General features: G+C 46.3%; 1 protein-coding gene across 4 annotated transcripts in view; it reads right to left on the bottom strand.

The window, feature by feature from the left end:
* LOC117438228 (methyl-CpG-binding domain protein 2) overlaps positions 1-21,129 on the bottom strand; it is a 92,540-nt gene that overhangs the window by 19,691 nt on the left and 51,720 nt on the right. For all 4 annotated transcript variants that reach the window (XR_004550670.1, XM_034073734.1, XM_034073735.1 and 1 more), the window contains exon 4: positions 8,111-8,201. Coding sequence is in view for 3 of the 4 variants with exons in the window: in XM_034073734.1 (XP_033929625.1) it covers positions 8,111-8,201 (91 nt within the window). In the remaining variant the exon portion in view is untranslated. The remainder of the gene's footprint in view (positions 1-8,110; positions 8,202-21,129) is intronic.

Here is a 21,129-nt window from a genome sequence, read left to right as displayed (position 1 = left end):
GTCGGCTCACAAGGAAGCAGAAGCAGCACCTTTGGCTCCCTTACCACCACCCTCTTTGCCAGACTCTGTTGTGAGATCAAAAAATCAGTCTGCTGTTGTTGCTCCTGTGGTTCTGCTGCCTGATAATTCTTATGATGACCTGGATGGTCCTTTTGAGCCGGGGCCTATGGATCTGGAAAAGGAGCCTGATTTATATCCCCCCAAACCCTTATGATATATGGGCAGCTGTAAAGGGGGAAGCGAGACAGGTGGGGGATGCAGATGTATTATGTGTTTTCCTGGTGGTGTATGTGCTGGATCAAGACCCGCGGTGGGAAGGTCTCTCATATGCTCTTATCAAAGACATCAGGCGAATGATGATGAACCATGGACTCGGGCCCCCATATACAATTCATTTGATATAGTCTGTCTATGATACTCATATATTTATCCCAAATTATTTCAAAACGTCATTTCATTTGAAAATGCTGGACATGCAATATACTATGTGGGAATCGAAAATGAGGCAGCTCGCAGGGACCCAGGCTGCTGAAAACTTAGCATTGAGGGTGTGTGACTCACTGTGAGTGGTTACTGCTGATGTATTGCTTGGACAAGCTGATTTTGGCAACAGTGCCTGGCAAGATATGATTTGCCAGGCGGGCTTGCAGCAAGTTAAACAATTGGCACTGTGGGCTTTGAAAACTGTCCCTGAAGCTGGTAAACAGAGACAGCCTTTTGTCCAAATAAAACAAGAGGCAAATGAGCCATTTATGAAGGTTTTAGACCGACTTAATGAGGCTCTGGAGAAAAGGATTGATAATGAGCAAGCACACGAATATATTTTCAAGCAACTTGCTATTGAGAATGCTAACCCTGACTGTCAGAAAGTATTGTGGCCATTACAAGATCTAAGCATAGATGATATGTTAAATGCTTGAATGAATGGCGGGTCTAGACAACACAATTTGCCTCTGATTGTGGAAGCATTTGTGGCATTGTCGGTTAAGTCACAGCAGTGCTTTTTGTGCGGTTAGTACGGCCATTTGAAAAAGGACTGTCTGAATACAAAAGCAAATAATAAAAGGGAAGCACCTGGAATTTGCTCACCCTGTCATAAAGGGTGTCATTATGTAAATCAATGCCAATCCTAATATGATCAGGATGGCCAGCCTTTAACTTTAGGGACAGTGCCATGACAACAAATTACCCCTCCAAATGGCCCCCTCAGGATGCTGCTGAAGTTTGCACACCAGCACAAGCAGCAGCACTGGAATGGACCTGGCCACCTTGGGCAAGACAATAATTTAAGACATTATTTTTCACCCCAGTTACTGGATGCTGTCCACACTGTGTGGGGCTCAGGATGTTTTGACTCTACAGGGATACCTGAAATTCATAGGATTCAACAATTAACTTTGGGCCGACCCCAGTTGTCCTTTACTTTAAAATCATGAGGGACAAACATTACTTTGCAAGGAATTGTTGAATAGTGGAGCAGATGATACAGTAATTTCTGCATCACAATGGCCTGATCATTGGCTCTTAATGGAAGCTCAGGCCTCATTATCGGGAATTTGTGGTTGAACCTCTCCAAAGCAGAGCAGAGAGCTTGTTATTATTTTTGGACCAGAAGGGAGATCTGCCTTGATTAGGCCTTTTCTGTTATCTGGACCTCCTACCCTATAGGGCAGAGACTGTTTAAGCCAATGGGAGTACATTTAAGTATGGATTTTTCCTAGGGGACACTATTTTGCAGCAGATCCCACCTTTAACCTGGAAATCGGATGAACCTGTGTGGGTAGATCAGTGGCCCTTCACAAAAGAAAAAACTGCAGCAATTACACAAATTGGTGGATGAACAGCTGAAAGCTGGTCACATAGTACCCACAACCAGCCATATCTGTCCTTGTGATTCATAAGAAAAATAATGCTTGGAGGCTTTTACACGACTTCAGAAAGATAAATGAGGTCATTGAAGATATGGGAGCTTTGCAACATGGCCTCCCCTAGCCAACAATGTTACCACAAACGTAATCTCTCATAGTCATTGATTTAAAAGACTGTTTTTTCATGATACATCTTGCTCCACGAGATGCACAGTGATTTGCCTATTCTGTGTCTTCGATCAATGCTGCAGAGCTCCATAAAACATATCACTGGAAAGTATTGCCCCAAAGCATGAAAAACAGTCCTACACTATGCCAGCAATTCATAGCGGCATTTTTGAGCCCTATACGAGAGATACACTGAGAATATTTTAATCTATCATTATATGGATGACATTTTAATTGCAGCAGAAACAGAACAAGCAGCCCTAAAAGTGATCAGTTAACAGAAAGATTGTGGGTCAGGGTTAAGGGGAAATCAGTGATGGGAGACATAACTGTGGGGATCTGTTACAGACTGCCTGATAAAGAGAAACCTGTGGATGAAGAACTCTACAGACAAATAGGAAAAGCCTCACACTCACAAGCTCTTGTTCTCATGGGGGACTTCAACCACCCTGACATCTGTTGGGGCGACGGTACGGCCCGGCACAAACAATCCAGGAGGTTTCTCGATTGTGTGGCAGACAACTTCCTTCTGCAAGCAATAGAGGAGCCGACGAGGAGCGGTGCCCTGCTTGACCTTGTGCTCACCAACAGGGAAGGGCTCGTTGGAAATGTGACTCTCCAGGGGAGTCTTGGATGCAGTGATCACGAGATGGTTGAATTCGAGGTCCTCAGGATAGTGAGAAGAGTGTGCAGCAAACTCACTGCCCTGGACTTCAAGAGAGCTGACTTTGGCCTCTTCAGGAACCTGCTTAGCAAGGTTCCATGTGATGTAGCCCTAGAGGGCAGGAGGGCACAAGACTCTTGGTTAATATTCAAGAATCACCTGCTACAAGCTCAAGAGTGTTGCATCCCAACTAGAAGGAAGTGCAGCAGGAGGGTCAGGAGATCCCCTTGGATGGATAAGGAGCTGCTGAGAAAAATTCACAGAAAAGAGTCTTATAAAAGGTGGAAGCAAGGACAGGCAGCCTGGGATGAATACAGGGATGTTGTGCGGGAAGTTAGGGACCAAGTTAGGAAAGCTAAGGCCCAGTTAGAGCTAAACGTGGCAAGGGATGTTAAAGATAACAGGAAGGGATTTTATAGGTATGTAGCAGCTAAAAAACGGACACTGGACAATGTAGGCCCCCTCTGCAAGCTATCGGGAGAACTGGCTTCCCTGGATTTGGAGAAGGCTGAGGTTCTGAATGATTTCATTGCTTCGGTCTTCACTGGCAAAGGCTCTGACTGCACCACTCATGTCTTGGAAGGTGGATGCAGGGACTATGAAAATCTAGACCTTGGGCACACTGTATGAGAGGATCTGGTTTGAGATCATCATAAGAACCTGAATGTACACAAGTCCATGGGCCCTGATGAAATCCATTCATGGGTTCTGAAGGAGCTGGCAAATGAAGTTGAAAAGCCACTGGCCATCATATTTGAAAAATCATGGCAGTCAGGTGAAGTTCCCGATGACTGGAAAGAGGGAAATATAAAACCCATTTTCAAGAAGGGGAAAATGGATGACCCAGGGAATTACAGACCAGTCAGTCTCACCTCTGTGCCTGGCAAAATCTGGGAGCAGATTCCCCTGGAATGCATGCTAGGGCACATGAAAAACAACAAGGTGCTTGGTGACAGCCAGCATGGCTTCACTAAGGGGAAATCCTGCCTGACCAATTTGGTGGCCTTCTATGGTGGGGCTACAAAAGTGATGGACAGGGGTGGAGCAGTTGACGTCATCTGGACTTGTGCAAAGCATTCGTCACTGTCCCACACAACATCCTTGTCTCTAAATTGGAGTGTCATCAATTTGATAGGTGGACCACTTGGTCAATAAAGAACTGGCTGGATGGTCGCACTCAAAGAGTTGTGGTCAATGGTTCAGTGTCCAGCTGGAGACCAGTAACGAGTGGTGTCCCTCAGGGATCGGTGTTGGGACCAGTCTTGTTTAACATCTTTGTCGGTGCCATGGACAGTGGGATTGAGTGTGCCCTCAGCAAGTTTGCCGACAACACCAAGATGCATGGTTCAGTTGATACGCTGGAGGGAAGGAATGCCATCTAGACGGACCTTGACACACTTGTGAGGTGGGCTGATGCCAACCTCATGAAGTTTAACCATGCCAAGTGCAAGGTCCTACACCTGGGTCGGAGCAATCCCAGGCACAGCTACAGGTTGGGAAAAGAAGAGATTCAGGGCAGCCCTGCGGAGAAGGACTTGGGGATGTTGGTCAGGGAGAAAATTAACATAAGACAGCAGTGTGCACTTACAGCCCAGAAAGCCAGCCGTATTCTGAGCTTCATCAAAAGAGGCGTGACCAGCAGGTCAAAGGAGATGATCCTTCCCTTCTACTCTGCTCTTGTGAGACCTCACTCTGAGTAATGTGTGCATTTCTGGTGCCCTCAATTTAAAAAGGACATGGAACTGTTGGAACAAGTCCAGAGGAGGGCCACGAGGATGATCAGGGTACTGGAGCACCTCCCATATGAAGACAGGCTGAGAAAGTTGGGGCTGTTCAGCCTGGAGAAGAGAAGGCTGCGTGGAGACCTCATAGCAGCCTTCCAGTATTTGAAGGGGCCTATGGGGATGCTGTTGAGGAACTATGCATTAGGGACTGTAGTGATAGGACGAGGGGTAATGGGTTGAAACTTAAACAGCAGAGGTTTAGCTTGGATCTAAGGAAGACATTCTTTACTGTTAGGGTGGTGAGGTACTGGAATGGGTTGCTCACGGAGGTTGTGAATGCTCCATCCCTGGCAGTGTTCAAGGCCAGGTTGGATGAAGCCTTGGGTGATAGAGTTTAGTGTGAGGTGTCCCTGCACATGGCAGGGGGGCTGGAACTAGATGATCTTGAGGTCCTTTCCAACCCTAGCTATTCTATGATTCTATGAGCTCTGAGGCACTGGTGCTTTGAGAAGCCCTAGGACGATGAGTTGGGGCATTGCAGGCCAGAGGATGTGGGCATTGTGATAGGGTCTGCAGTACTGTGGTAGGAAAATTTACCTGGAGAGTTTTACAGGGGCCAATGAGATTGAAAGTTGTGTGAAGGTGCAGGTTGGGAAAGTACCGAAAAGGGGAATAAAAAGGGCTTGGTTCCAATAAAGTTGGATTTGAGTCTCAGCATCAACTTGAGTCCGTTTTGTGAAATGCCACATGGCCTGGCACATGTAATCCAGGAGGTTCCTCGATTGTGTGGAAGACAACTTCCTCTTATAAGTAATAGAGGAGCCAACAAGGAGAAGTGCCATGCTTGACCTCGTGCTCAACAACAGGAGGGGCTGTTTGGGAATGTGACGCTCCATGGAAGCCTTGGCTGTAGCAATCATGAGATGGTGGAGTTCGAGATCCTCAGGACAGTGAGAAGAGTGTGCAGCAAGCTCATTGCCCTGGACTTCAAGAGAGCAAGCTTAGGCCTCTTCAGGAACCTGCTTAGTAAGGTTTCATAGGATAAAGCCCTAGAGGGCAGGGGGGCCTTAGACTGCTGGTTGATATTCACTGATCACCTGCTACAAGCTCAGGAGAGTTGTGTCATTAATAGAAGGAAATGTGGCAGGAAGGACAGGAGGCCTCCATGGATGGATAAGGAGCTGCTGAGGAAACTCAGAGGGAAAAAAGAAGCTTAAAATAGGTGGAAATGAGAACTGTTGGCCTGGGAAGAATATAGGGACATTGGTGGGGAAGCTGGGGACCATGTCAGGAAAGCTAAGGCTTAATTAGAATTAAATCTGGCAAGGGATGTGAAAGATAGGAGGAACGGCTTCTATAGGTAAATAGCAAATAAAAGACAGAGAGTAGGACAATGTCAGCCTCCTCCAAAAGGTATCAGGAGAACTGGCTACTCTGGATTTGGAGGAGGCTGAGGTTCTTAATGACTTCTTTTCCTTGGTCTTCAATGGCAAATTCTCTGACCACACCACCCAAGTCTTGGAAGGCAGACTCAGGGACTGTGAGAATGAAGACCTTGGCCCCACTGTAGGAGAGGATCTCGTTCGAGACCATCTTAAAAACCTAAACCTAAACCAGACTGTCTGTGCTGGGGATTCATGTGTGCTAATGTGTGGGTCAGGGTAGACTGAAAAAATCAGAAAACTCACAGTACTGCTAAATAAAAATGTGATTTTCAAAGGCACCTGAGTGTAGTAACTGAATCTTTAAGGATTTAAGCAACCTCATTCTTTCCTGAGAATTTAATTGGAAAATAACATGGTTATACATGCTCAGAAACTTTTCTATTAATAGAAAGCTCCAGTTTGGTGGAAATTCAAGGGAAAAAATAAGCTTATAAAAGGTGGAAGCAGGAACAGGCACTCTGGGAAGAATACAAGGATGTTGTATGGGAAGCTAGGGACCAGGTTAGGAAAGCTAAGGCCTATTTAGAATTAAACTTGGCTAGGGATGTTAAAGATAACAGGAAGGGATTCTATAAGTATGTAGCAGACAAAAAACAGACTAAGGACAATTTAGGCCCCCTCTGGAAGCTATCGGGAGAACTGGCTTCCCTGGATTTGGAGAAGGCTGAGGTTCTGAATGATTTCTTTGCCTTGGTCTTCACTGGCAAAGGCTCAGACAACACCACCCAAGTCTTGGAAGGCAAATGCAGGGACTGTGAAAACCTACACCTTGGGCCCACTGTACAAGAGGATCTGGTTCAAGACCATCTTAAAAACCTAAATGTACACAAGTCCATGGGCCCTGATGAAATCCATCCACGGGTCCTGAAGGAGCTGGCAAATGAAGTTGCTAAGCCACTGGTCATATTTGAAGGATCATGTCAGTCAGGTGAGGTTCCTGACGACTGGAAAAAGGGAAATATAACCCCATTTTCAAGAAGGGGAAAATGGATGACCTGGGGAATTACAGACCAGTCAGTCTCACCTCTGTGCCTGGCAAAATCTTGGAACAGATTCTCCTGGAAAGCATGCAAAGAGTTGTGGACAATTGCTCAATGTCCAGCTGGAGACCAGTAACGAGTGGTGTCCCTCAGGGATGGGTGTTGGGACTGATCCTGATCAATATCTTTGTCAGCAGCATGGACAGTGGGATTGAGTGTGCCCTCAGCAAGTTTTCCGACGACACCAAGCTGCATGGTTCAGTTGATACACTGGAGGGAAGGAATGCCATCCAGAGAGACCCTGACACGTTTGTGAGGTGTACCAACGCAAACCTCATGAAGTTCAACTAAGCCAAGTGCAAGGTCCTACATCTGGATCACGGCAATCCCATGCACGGCTATAGGTTGGGTGGAGAGGACATTTGGAGCAGCCCTGCAGAGAAGGATTTGGGGGTGTTGGTTGATGAGAAACTTAAGATGAGCTGGCAGTGTGTGCTTGCAGCCCAGAAAGCCAACCGCATCCTGGGCTGCGACAGAAGAAGCATGACCAGCAGGTCAAAGGAGGTGATCCTGCCCCTCAGAGTGGGACCTCACTTGGAGTACTGTGTACAGTTCTGGTGTCCTCAACATAAAAAGAACATGGAACTGTTGGAGCAAGTCCAGAGGAGGGCTACAAGGGTGATATGAGGGATAGAGGACCTCCCATATGAAGACAGCCTGAGAAAATTCGGGCTTTTCAGCCTAGAGAAAAGGCTGCATGGAGACCTCATAGCAGCCTTCTAGTATCTGAAGGGGGCCTATAAGGATGCTGGAGGGATTGGACTCTTCATTAAGGACTGTAGTGATAGAACAAGGGGCAAAGGGTTCAGACTTAAACAATGAAAGTTTAGGTTAGATATAAGAACAAAGTTCTTAACTGTGAGGATGATGAGACACTGGAATAGGTTGCTCAGGGAAGTTGTGAATGCTCCGTCCCTGGTGGTGTTCAAGACCATGTTGGACAGAGTCTTGGGTGACATGGTTTAGTGTGAGATGTCCCTGCCCATGGTAGGGCAGTTGGAACTCTATGATCTTAAGGTTCCTTCCAATGTTAACTAGGTATTTGATGATCCTATGACTCAAGCATTTTGCCAGCAAGAACATTTACAATTTCAAGTATACTTAATCTGACTGTAAACTGAAAAATTAAGAGCACCAAAAAGTCTGTCCTTTTTAAGCACAAATATGGATCTGAAGCAACTGTAGTAGGTGAACACAATACCTTGAAGGCCTTTAGGTAGCTCCATGGATTTTATGATTTGTTCACTGACATCCGAGGCACTGAGGCCTTGTAGCCTCTTCTCCCAGAAAAGCTATAAAAGAAAAAAGATTGTTCATTCAAAATTGCAATAATAATAATCCCATAAAACAGCTAATGGAAATAAACATGATCAAAACAGCATCAGAACAATAAAAGATAAACAGTATCTAGCACCTTACAAAATAATCAAACTAGCAGTCACATAAGTTACCAAAAATGTAATATCCAGTCTGGTGGCAGAGTTATAGTCATGGTGAGCATGTTTGTATGGAATTATGCAGAGTGCATTGAGACACTGAAGACAGCACTGCACCTTGGAGCAGTACAGCTGCACCAAGACAAATGCCAATGTGCAGCTATGCCACTTCAGATATGTGCTGGCTTGATGACCTGGCCTTCTCTGACTCTCTACTTATCTCTTGACTTATCTGAAAATGGAATGAAATCTTTCCAATTTTAGGAAAATGCATGAACTAAATTCATATTCACATTACTTGTTATTGCTTTGTTTATTAGCTGGGAATAAGTTTCCATTTCTCACAGAAACCAACTTATTGACCTAAGAGATTTTTCTTCAGTGATACAGAATTCCCTACTCACTCCTACCCGTCGTGGCTTAAGCGTGGTAGATAACTCAGAACCACACAGCCATTTGCTCACTACTGAAACAAAGGAGACACAAAATCACAAAATGGAATATATGAACCTTTAGAATTAGTTTTAAGCAATGTTAAATTTGATGGCTTTGTAACAGTAGCAATGGAAATTTACTGAGGTGCATGATACATAGAAAAAAAAATAGAGTACAGATAGAGAACATACTGAGAATTCTTGTCCAAGATAAATTGTTATAGTTGATATAGTTTAAAAAAAACAGTCTAGAAGAACAGGACACAGGGGATGTCTGGGAATGGCAGGTGTCCAGGATGGGCTACAGTTAAACTAACTGATAAGTAGGAGGATAGGAGGATTATTATGTCTCTGGTGCTAACAAACCAATTAAACTGGTATAAGCATCTACTGTGCGTGCTTCAAAGGCTGCCAGAAGTGATGAAGATTGTTGGAAGAAGCAAACGACCCTCAGAGACCACCACCATATTTTTGTACATATGCGGGGAACTTTCTGGAAAGTGATGTAATCCATACGTAGCCTCATGAATATGTATGTATGCCTAGGGACTATATAAGGATGGCTTGTGTAGCAGTACAGGGACACACATTAGGAGGAGCTATCCCCTGTGTCTCCCAGTGCCGCAATAAAGAATACCTGCTTGTCAGCTTGAAAACTTTGTTAGCAAGTTTGTTCCTGGAGTTTTCTCTGAATCACTACCCCCCTTCTTCCTAGCTGTGGTCCCACAGGTATGGGGAGGAGAATTGAGAGAATGTAATTCCAGCAGTTTGAGACAAGAACAATCCAGTAACTAAAGTATAATATAAAACCACTACTACTACCACCAATAACAATTGATTGACGGCTTGGTTTTGCGAGCAAAGATTTTGGGAACGGCTTTAACCATGCTTACTACAAGCACAGGGACCAAGGGTGAGTGGGATATGCAAATCTGGTTTGAAAAGGGTGCTTAGGCAATCATGGAGTGTTGGACCAGTAATAATAATGATAGGAGAAATAACAAGGGAAGAAAATACAACCACTCATCACGTGCCGAACGATACCCAGCCAGACATGAGCAGCAATCTACCCCTTCTGGGTAACTCTCCCAAGTTTATATACTGGGCATGATGTGCTGTGGGATGGAATACCCCTTTGGCTAGTTTGTGTCAGGTATGCTGTCTCTGCTTCCTCCTGGCTTCTCCTCCTTCCTGGAAGAGCAGGAAACTCAGAAAGTCCATGGTCAGAGTAAACACTACTTAGCAACAACTAAAAACATCAGTGTTATCAGCGTTGTTCCCAGGCTGAAAGTCAAAAACACAGCACTGCACCAGCTACTAAGAAACAGAAAAATGACTGCCACTCCTGAACCGAGGACACTACCTTACTAGTCTGAAGATTCATCCTGAAGTTATCCTGTGGAGATTAGCCACACCTATTCTTTAAAATGGGCCTTTACAATTTACCATAATGATAATGATGTGTCCTAGGTTCAGCAGAAGCAGTCATTTTTCTCCTTCTTAGTAGCTCCTGCAGTGCTGTGTTTTTTACTTCAGTCTGGGAACAGTGCTGATAAAACCTATGTTTTTAGTTGTTGCTAAGTAATGTTTACTCTGACCTTCTGACTTTCTGAGTCTCATGCTCTGACAGGGAGGAGTGGAAGCTGTAAGAAAGCAGGGAAAGGACACCTGACCCAAAGAAGCCAAAGAGGTGTTACATACCACAACACGTCATGCCTGATATATAAACTGGGGGAGTTAACCAGAAGGCCCAAATTGCTGCTTGTGTTTGGGCTGGGAGTTGGTCAGCAGGTTGTGAGGGATTGTTCTCTTCCCATGTTATTTCCGTTACCATTATTATTACTGGTGGTAGTAGTAGTAGTTTCCTATTATACCTTAGTTACTGGAATGTTCTTAACCAGCTAGAGTTACAAGAAGTGGGAGAGTGAGTGAGCGGCTGTGTGGTTCTGAGTTGCTGGCTGGGCTTAAACCATGACAGTTCTTTGAAAATAGCCTCCAGCAGCCAGGATTGCCAGGCAGTCTCCCATCCAAATACTAACTGAGCCCGACCCTACATAGCTCCTGAGAGGAGATGAGGCCAGGCATTCTCAGGCTGGTGTGGCCAAAGCAATGATGGATGGCACCAGATTCACACAGATGTGATAAACAAGGTAACAGCAATGTCTCCACCAAATAGTGAAAAAGAAACTGTCCTACGTTTAGCAGTAGCAGTCAGTCCTGGTGTCCTCAACATAAAAAGGACATGGAACTGTTGAAACAAGTCCAGAGGAGGGCCACAAAGATGATCAGGGGACTGGAGCACCTCCCGTATGAAGACAGGCTGAGAAAGCTGGGGTTGTTCAGCCTGGAGAAGAGAAGGCTGCGTGGAGACCTCATAGGTCTTCCAGGATCTGAAGGGGGCCTACAGGGATGCTGATGAGGGACTATTCATTAGGGACTATAGTGATAAGTCAAGGGGTAATGGGTTGAAACTTAAACAGCAGAGGTTTAGATTGGATCTAAGGAAGAAATTCTTTACTGTGAGGGTGGTGAGGTACTGGAATGGGTTGCCCAGGGAGGCTGTGAATGCTCCATCCCTGGCAGTGTTCAAGACCAGGTTGGATGAAGCCTTGGGTGATATGGTTTAGTGTGAGATGTCCCTGCCCATGGCAGGGGGGTTGGAACTAGATGATCTTAAGGTCCTTTCCAACCCTAACTATTCTATGATTCTATGATTCTTAGTAGCTGGAACAGTGCTGTGTTTTGACTTTCAGCCTGGGAACACAGCTGATACGTATGTAGCGGCTAAAAAACAGATTAGAGACAACATAGGCCCCCTCCTGAAGCTTTCGGGAGAACTGGCTTCCCTGGATTTGGAGAAGGCTGGGGTTCTAAATGACTTCTTTGCCTTAGTCTTCACTGGCAAAGGCTCTGACAGCACCACCCAAGTCTTGGAAGGCAGATGCAGGGACTATGAGAATGAAGACCTTGGGCCCACTGTAGGAGAGGATCTGGTTCGAGACCATTTTAAGAACCTGAATGTACACAAGTCCATGGGACCTGATGATATCCATCCGTGGGTCCTGAAGGAGCTGGCGACTGATATTGCAAACTCACTGGCCATCATATTTGAAAAATCATGGCAGTCAGGTGAAGTTCCCGACAACAGGAAAAAGGCAAAAATAATCCCCATTTTCGAGAAGGGGAAAATGGATGACCCGTGGATTTACAGACCAGTCAGTCTCACCTCTGTGCCTGGCAAAATCTGGGAGCAGATTCTCCTAGAAGGCATGCTAGGGCACATGAAAAATAACAAGGTGCTTGGTGACAGCCAACATGGCCTCACTAAGGGGAAATCCTGCCTGACCAATTTGGTGGCCTTTTATGACAGGGCTACAGAAATTATGGACAGGGGTGGAGCAGTTGACGTCATCTACCTGGACTTGTGCAAAGCATTCAACACTGTCCCACATGACATCCTTATCCCTAAATTGGAGTGTCATCAATTTGGTAGGTGGACCACTTGGTCAATAAAGAACTGGCTGGATGGCCTCATGCAAGGAGTTGTGGTCAACGGTTCAATGTCCAGCTGGAGACCAGTAACGAGTGGTGTCCCTCAGGGATCGGTGTTGGGACCAGTCTTGTTTAACATCTTTGTCAGTGACATGGAATGTGGGATTGAGTGCACCTTCAGCAAGTTTGCATATGACACCAAGCTGTGTGGTTCAGTTGATATGCTGGAGGCAAGGAATGCCATCTAGACGGACCTTGACACGCTTGTGAGGTGGGCTGATGCCAATCTCATGAAGTTTAACCATGACAAGTGCAAGGTCCTATACCGGGGTCGGAGTAATCCTAGGCACATCTACAGGTTGGGCAAAAAGGAAATTCATGGTAGTCCTGTGGAGAAGGACTTGAATGTCCTGGTAGGTGAGAAAATTTACATGAGCCGGCAGTGTGCGCTTGCAGCACAGAAAGTCAACCGTATGCTGGCCTGCATCAAAAGAAGCGTGACCAGCAGATCAAAGGAGGTGATCCTGCCCCTCTACTCTGCTCTCGTGAGACCTCACTTGGAGTACTCTGTGCAGTTCTGGTGTCCTCAATATGAAAAGGACATGGAACTGTTGGAACAAGTCCAGAGGAGGGCTACAAGGATGATCAGGGGACCAGAGCACCCCTCATATGAAGACAGGCTGAGAAAGTTGGGGCTGTTCCACCTAGAGAAGAGAAGGCTGCATGGAGACCTGATAGAGGCCTTCCAGTATCTGAAGGCGCCTACAGGGATGCTGGTGAGGGACTATTCACTACAGAATTACAGAATCCCAAGGGTAGGAAAGCGACCTCAAAAGATCATCTAGTCCACCCCCCCTGCAAGATCAGGGAAACCTAGAATACATCACACAAGAACTTGTCCAGTTGGGCCTTGAATATCTCCAACGTAGGAAACTCCGCAACTCCCCTGGGCAACCTGTTCCAGTGCTCTGTCACTCTTACAGTAAAGAAGTTCTTCCTGATATTCACGTGGTACCTCCTATGCTCTAGTTTACACCCATTGCCCCTTGTCCTATCACTGGATATCATTGAAAAAAAAGCCTAGCTCCATCATCCTGACACCCACCCGTTACATATTTGTAAACACTGATGAGGTCACCCCTCAGTCTCCTCTTCTCCAAGCTAAAGAGACCCAGCTCCCTCAGCCTCTCCTCATAAGGGAGATGTTCTAGTTCCTTAATCATCTTTGTGGCTCTGCGCTGGACTCTTTCAAGCAGTTCCCTGTCCTTCTTGAACTGAGGGGCCCAGAACTGGATGCAATATTCCAGATGCGGCCTCCTCAAGGCAGTGTAGAGGGGGAGGAGAACCTCTCTTGCCCTACTAACCACACCCTTTCTAATGCACCCTAGGATGCCATTTGCCTTCTTGGCCACAAGGGCACATTGCTGGCTGTCCTGGGTTCAGCAGTAGCAGTCATTTTTCAACTTCTTGGTAGCTGGTGCAGTGATTTTTTTTGAGTTCCGAGATGGGAACGGTGCTGATAGCATGTATGTTTTGAGTTACTGCTCAAATGTTTGGTTTCTCCAAGGACTTTCTGAGCCTCATGCTCTGTCAGGGAGGGGGGGAGGCCAGGAGGAAGGAGAGACAGGACACCTGACCCAGGCTAGAGAAAGAGGTATTCCATACCATAGCACGTCATGCCCAGGATGTAACCGAGAGTTACACTGAAAGGTTAATGCTCTGAGAGTTGGAGGAGGTATCGGTCGGTGCTCGGTTGGGCAGTGTTGGGGTGAGTTGTGGGTCAGCGGCTGGTGAGGTGTTGTATTATCTTCACTTGTTATTTCCTTTATCATTATTATTATTATTGGTAGTAGCAGTAGTGATTTGTGTTATTCCTTGGTTATTGAACTGTTCATATCTAATCCCGTGGGGGCTACATTCTTTGGATTCTCCTTCCCAGCTCTCTGGGAGTTGGGGGGAGCAAGGGGAGGGGGAGTGAGTGCACGAGCTCTGTGTGGCTTAGTTTAAACTACGACACTGGCTCATGGTCATCCTCCCATCCACCAGGACCCCCAGGTCCCTTTCCCCTTCACTACTTTCCAGTAGGTCAACCCCCAACCTGTACTGGTACATGGGGTTGTTCTTCCCCAGATGCAAGACTCTACACTTGCCCTTGTTGAATTTCATCAAGTTTCTCCCTGCCCAACTCTCCAGCCTGTCCAGGTCTCGCTGAATGGCAACACAGCCTTCTGGTGTGTCAGCCACTCCTCCCAATTTAGTGTCATCAGCAAACTTGCTGAGGGTACACTCAGTTCCCTCATTCAGGTCATTGATGAAAATATTAAACAGCACCGGTCCCAGCACCGACCCCCGAGGGACTCCACTAGTCACAGACCTCCAGCTAGATTCTGCCCCATTGACCACAACTCTCTGCCTTCTTCCTTTCAACCAGTTCTCGATCCACCTCACTACCTGGTCATCAAGCCCACACTTCCTTAGCTTATCTATGAGGATGCTGTGGGAGACAGTATCAAATGCCTTACTGAAATCAAGAAAAAACACATCTACCATTCTACCATCATCCCTCCACCTAGTCACTTCCTCATAGAAGGCTATAAGGTTGGTCAAACATGACTTCCCCCTCATAAAACCATGTTGGCTGTTCTTAATAACCCCCTCATCCTTGATATGTCTAGAGATGGAGTCAAGAATAAGTTGTTCCATCACCTTTCCAGGGATGGAGGTAAGGCTGACCGGTCTATAATTACCCAGGTCCTCCTTCTTGCCCTTCTTATAAGCTGGTGTGACATTTGCCATCCTCCAATCCTCAGGCACCTCTACCGTTTCCCACGACTTATCAAAGATGGTGGAGAGTGGCCTAACAATGACCTCCGCCAGCTCCCTCAGCACCCGTGGGTGTATTCCATCCGGACCCATTGATTTATAGATGTCCAGATTGCATAGCTGATCCCTAACCCAATCCTCATCTACCAAAGCAAACTCCTCCTTTGTCCTGACTCCTTCTGGGGCTATAGGAATCTGGGGCCCCTGGGGAGAGTCTGCAGGAGTAAAGACAGAGGCAAATAAAGCATTCAGCACCTCTTCCTTCTTTATATCCTCTGTCTCCAGGGCACCCACCTCTTTCAGCAGTGGGCCTGTATTGCCTCTTGTGTTAGTTTTATCTGCTATGTATTTGAAGAAGCCCTTTCTATTGTCCTTAATCCAACTAGCAAGATTAATTTCCAAGGAGGCCTTAGCTGTCCTAATTGCCTCCCTACATCCTCTAACAACTGTCCTATATTCCTCCCAAGTGGCCAGCCCCTCTTTCCATAATCCATAGATTCTCCTTTTCCACTTGAGTTTGCCCAGCAGCTCCTTGTTTAACCACACTGGTCTCCTAGATCCCTTACTTGATTTCCTACCCACTGGGACGCTCTGATCCTGAGCTTGGAAGAAGTGGTCCTTGAATGCTGACCAACTATCTTGAGCCCCTTTACCACTTAGTACCCTTTCCCATGAGACTTCCCTTAGCAGTTGATTGAACAGGCCAAAGTTGGCCCTTTGGAAATCCAGAACTGTGGCCTTGCTAGGTATTCTATTCCTCCCACACAGGATCCTAAACTCCACCATGTCATGGTCACTGCAGCCAAGGCTGCCACTGACCATCACCATTTCAACCAAACCCTCCTTGTTGGTGAGTACTAAATCTAGCAGTGCTCCTCTCCTAGTTGCTTTGTCTGTGGGAATTCTTAAAGAGCCAAGGCCACGTAGTAAGCGATTCCAATACCCTGAGCCTTGTTACTGTAAAGTAAGAAGATTTTTGCAGGCATAAGCAAGGTCAATTGTCTTGTTAGGCCTCTGTAATTTTCCACTGAAAACGTGCAGAGAATGATCTCTGCCAAGGTTGTAGTTTCCCACTGTATTTTTAGAGTAAGTTATTTAATTGCAATTATAACAAGTTATAAACATTAGCTTTGTAAACGGTAGTAACCTCTAGACTAACCAATTAGAGCTCAGTATCCAAGGCTGTTACATAAGAAACCTAAGGGTGTAAGGGTATAAAAGGAGCACTATTTGAATAAACTTTGGCAATCGCTTGATCACATTGATCATCTCCGTGTTGTCCATGACTCCTGCATCAACAGTTTGTCCACCATTTACATTAAGAAGTTTTCATCAATGCACTGGAGGAACCTCCTAGACTGTGAATGACTGGCTGTGTGAGTCTTCTAGCAAATATCAGGGTAGTTAAAATCCCCCATAAGGACCAAGGCATTTAGTCGTGAGGCTGCTTTCAGTTGCCTGTAAAAAGCCTCATCAACTCCTTCATCTTGATCAGGAGGCCTATAATAGACCCCCACAACTGTATCACCTGTACCAGCCTGTCCCTTATTTCATGCCCACAGACATTCCACTTGCTCCTCATCTGCCCCCGGACAGAACTCAATACATTCTAGTCGCTCTCTCACATAAAGAGCAACTCCACCACCTCACTTTGCTGACCCATCTTTCCTAAAAAGGACATAGCCATCCATGACCACATTCCAGTCATGTGAGCTGTCCCACCATGTCTCTGTAATTGCCGCCAGATCATAACCTTTAGACCGCACACAGACTTCTAACTCCTCCTGTTTATTTCCCATGCTGCGTGCATTGGTTTACAGGCATACCAGGAAGCGAGCAGAGCATGCTGATGACTGGATGAATTCAGCAACTTTATAGAGATTGGTCAATAATATCTCTCTTTTTATGTGTGTGTGTGTATATATGTATTGTCCTGGGTTCAGCAGTAGCAGTCATTTTTTCTCCTTCTTGGTAGCTGGTGCAGTGCTGTGTTTTGACTTTCAGGCTGGGAACGGTGCTCATAGCACTTATGTTTGTAGTTACTGCTCAAATGTTTACTCTGATCAAGGACTTTGTGAATTTTTCTCAGCAGCTCCTTATCCATCCAAGGGGGTCTCCTGGCCCTCCTGCTGCATTTCCTTCCAGTTAGGATGCAACACTCCTGAGCTTGTAGCAGGTGATCCTTGAATACTAACCAAGAGTCTTGGTCGCTCCAACTGATGTCAGGGTGGTTGAAGTCCCCCATGAGAACAAGGGCCTGCGAGTGTGACGCTTTTCCTATTTGTCTGTAGAGTTCTTCATCCACAGATTCCTCTTGATCAGGTGGTCTGTAACAGATCCCCACAGTAATGTCTCCCATCAATGATTTCCCCTTAACCCTGACCCACAAACTCTCTTTAAACTGATCACCTGTCCCCAGAGATAGTTCCTTACTCTCCAGCCTATCCCTAACATAAAGGGCAACTCCCCCTCCCCTCCTACCAGGCCTGTCTTTTCTAAAAAGCCTGTAACCTTCCATTCCAACACTCCAGTCAAAGGAGCCATCCCACCATGTTTCAGTGATGCCTATCATATCATAGCCCTGTAGATGTGCCCACATCTCTATTTCCTCTTGTTTATTCCCCATGCTACGGGCTTTTGTATAGAGGCATCTGAGCCGAGCTCCAAATGATGCCAGCTCATTGGGTGGAGCGGCTAGAATATTACTACATTGCTCAGAGTAGGTGCTGGCAACTGACTGGGTGTGTTGGGATGGAAAGATGCTCCCCTCCCCCAACACATGTAGTTCAAAGCATCCTTGACAAGTCTGGCAAGCCTCCCAGCAAAACCACTCTTCCCTTTCTTTATCAGAGCAGCTCCATCAGCTCCCAGTAGGCCCCATGTTCAAGACACCCAAACCCTTGACTATGACACCACCCTTTTAACCATTTATTAACCTGTCCAATCCTCCTTGCCTTTGGAAGGTCCTCCCCTGTGTCTTGGAGAATTGTCAAAAAGACTATCTGAGCTCCAGAACCCCTGACCCTCTCCCAGGGCTCTGTAGTCCTTCTTTATACTCCTCAGGCTACTACTATCTATATCCCTAGCACCCACATGTATCACTAGAAGCGGGTAATAGTCCGTGGGACTTACTAGAGCAGGCAGCCTCTTCACAACATCCCTGATCCGTGCCCCATGTAGGCAACACACCTCCCTTGCGACCGGGTCAGGCCAACAGATGAACGCTTCTGTCCCGTTCAAGGCAGAGTCCCCTACTACTACAACCAGCCGCTTTTTCCTGGCGGCAGCAGCAAGAGATCTTCTGTACCAGTGCACCAGCCGGCTGTTTCTGATGCAAGTGCATTTCCTCATCAGCCCCCTGCAGGACAGCAAAGTGGTTCTGGGTGGGTACAGTAGATTTAGGAGGAAGCCCCTTGCTTTTAATTGCTCTCTTCCTCCTTTGGTTGTTTTTTTTGTTACTAATTCCCAGCTTCCCTGATCAGCAGCCCCCTTCTTTCCTCCATGAGTTAGAGGGGAATCTTGAGGCCCCTGTGCTGTTTGGTCCTGGAGCAAGCAGTCCTGCTTCCCTGACATCTTGCAGCTTACTGACAGCATCCCCTGCTCCCAGACCGGACCCTGGTCGTACGCCGAGTGCTCACCATCCCGCTCGCCTACCCACGCAAACTGCCGTGCAAACTGCCTCGACCCGCTCTGTTTGCCTGCTCTGTTCGCCGCGCTCCCTGGGCAGATTTTTAACCACTCACAGTTGGTGCCCCTCCTCCTGTCTCCACCCCCGGTGAGTCACCTCCTCGCGGGAGCTGAGCTCTTTGCAAGTCTTGTCGAGGACTTGAGGCTCCCTCCTCAGTGGCTCTTGTCGCTCTGTGGTGAGGCTTCTGGACGCTGATCTCCCCCGGCTCCACTCCAGTGCCACAGGCGTCCTTTCTCAAGCCACCCCCCTCAGCTCTTCACTTGTTATTTCCTTTATCATCATTATTAGTAGCAGTAGTAGTAGTAGCAGTAGTGATATGTGTTATACCTTAGTTATTAAACTGTTCTTATCTCAACCCGTGGGAGCTACATTTTTGGATTCTCCTCCCCAGCTCTCCAGGAGTTGGGGGAGAAAGGGGGAGAGTGAGTGAACGAACTCTGTGGTTGGGTTTAAACCATGACATGCATATATATGTATATGAGACAAATAGTGATAGTAAATTTCAAAATGTGGGATCTGAGCATGACGTGAATGGTATGGAAGAAAAGATATATACTGTCCTGGGTTCAGCAGTAGCAGTCATTTTTTCTACTTTTTAGTAGCTGGTGCAGTGCTGTGTTTTTGACTTTCAGCCTGGGAACAATGCTGATAACACACTGCTGTTTTTAGTTGTTGCCAAGTAATGTTTATTCCAATCAAGGACTTCTTCAGTCTCGTGCTCTGCCAGTGAGAAGACAGAGACAGGACACCTGACCCAAAACTAGCCAAAGGGGTATTCCATACCACAGCACATCATGCCCAGTATATAAACTTGGGGGAGTTACCCAGAAGATCCAGATCGCTTCTTGAGTCCGGCAGCATGTTGGTCAGGAGGTGGTGAGCACTTGTATTCTCTCCCCTTGTTATTTCCCTTATCATTATTATTATTAGTGGTAGCAGTAGTAGTTTTGTATTATACCTTCGTTACTGGACTGTTCGTATCTCAACCCATGGGAGTTACTTTCTATGGATTCTCCTTCCCATGCCTCCTGGAACTGGGGGAGGAAGACGGGGGCAAGTGAGCAAGCAGCTGCATAGTTCTGAGTTACCATCTGGGTTTAAACCACGTCAGTAAATTAACTGACCAGTTCATAAATGGTGGGAGTGTTATGGGGAGTTACTAAGCTCCATCAAATTGTCTAAATATGTGAAATTAGGAAAGGGAAAGCAGGGAATATGCCATTGCAACTTCTGGGATCAGTCGATGGGCTGAACCTATCTTCTCCCCCATAGGATGCCTACTGGATAATAACTTGATCTTATGCACACTAGAGTAACTATTTAGTCTGGTTGTGTATCACTTCAAGCTTGTTTTTGCAGACGGTATCTTATAATTTGCATTCTCTGAACTTTTATCTGCCACACGCTTGTATATTGTGCAATAAAAGACTTCAGCTGAAGTCCATTTTGTGCAAGTCTCTGGAGACTTGAATATTTGAAATAAGGGATTTGACCATTTTCAGTGCCAGAATTTGGGTTTTTTTTGACCGTGTGTCAGTTTGTACAGCACCAGGCCTGTAATTTAAATGGATTTATACCAATGCCTGCAGCATGGGCAACAAACAGAAGGAGCTGGAAATCATAGTGCAGCAGGGAAATTGTGACATAGTCACCATCACAGAAACATGGTGGAATGATTTGCATGATTGGAGTGCTGCAATGGATGGCTACAGGCTCTTCAGAAGGGACAGGCAAGGAAATGAGGTTGCATTGTATGTCAGGGACTGCATCCACTGCCTTGAACTCAGTGTTGTGAATGAGAAGGCTGAGTGTTTGTGAGTGAAGATCAGGGGGAAGGCCAACCAAGCAGATATCCTGGTAGGAGTCTGTTACAGACCACTCAGCCTGGATGAATGCTACAGATGAAGTGTTCTTCAAACTGGGAGAAGTTTCATGATTGCTTGCCCTTGTTCTCATGGGAGACTTCAACCTACCAGATGTCTGCTGGAAGTACAACACCGCAGAGAAGAAACAAACCAGGAGGTTCTTGGAGAGTGTGGAAGATGATAACTTCCTAACCCAGCTGGTTAGTGAGCCAACTAGATGACATGCCTGGCTAGATTTGCTGTTCACAGAAAAAGACTAGTGGATGACGTGATAGTTGGAGGCGTCTTGGGCAAAGTGATCACAAAATGATTGAATTTTCAATCTTTGGAGAAGTCAGGATGAAAGTCAGCAAAACCTCCACCTTAGACATTCGGAGTGCTGACTTTGTCCTGTTTAGGACACTGGTTGGCAGAATTGCTTGGGAAATGTTACTGAAGGACAAAGGGGTCCAGGAAGGCTGGACACTCTACAAGAATGAAAT

Source organism: Melopsittacus undulatus (assembly GCF_012275295.1).
Source record: "Melopsittacus undulatus isolate bMelUnd1 chromosome W unlocalized genomic scaffold, bMelUnd1.mat.Z SUPER_W_unloc_2, whole genome shotgun sequence".
NCBI lineage: Eukaryota > Metazoa > Chordata > Aves > Psittaciformes > Psittaculidae > Melopsittacus > Melopsittacus undulatus.
This window is presented reverse-complemented; position numbering and strand designations above follow the sequence as displayed.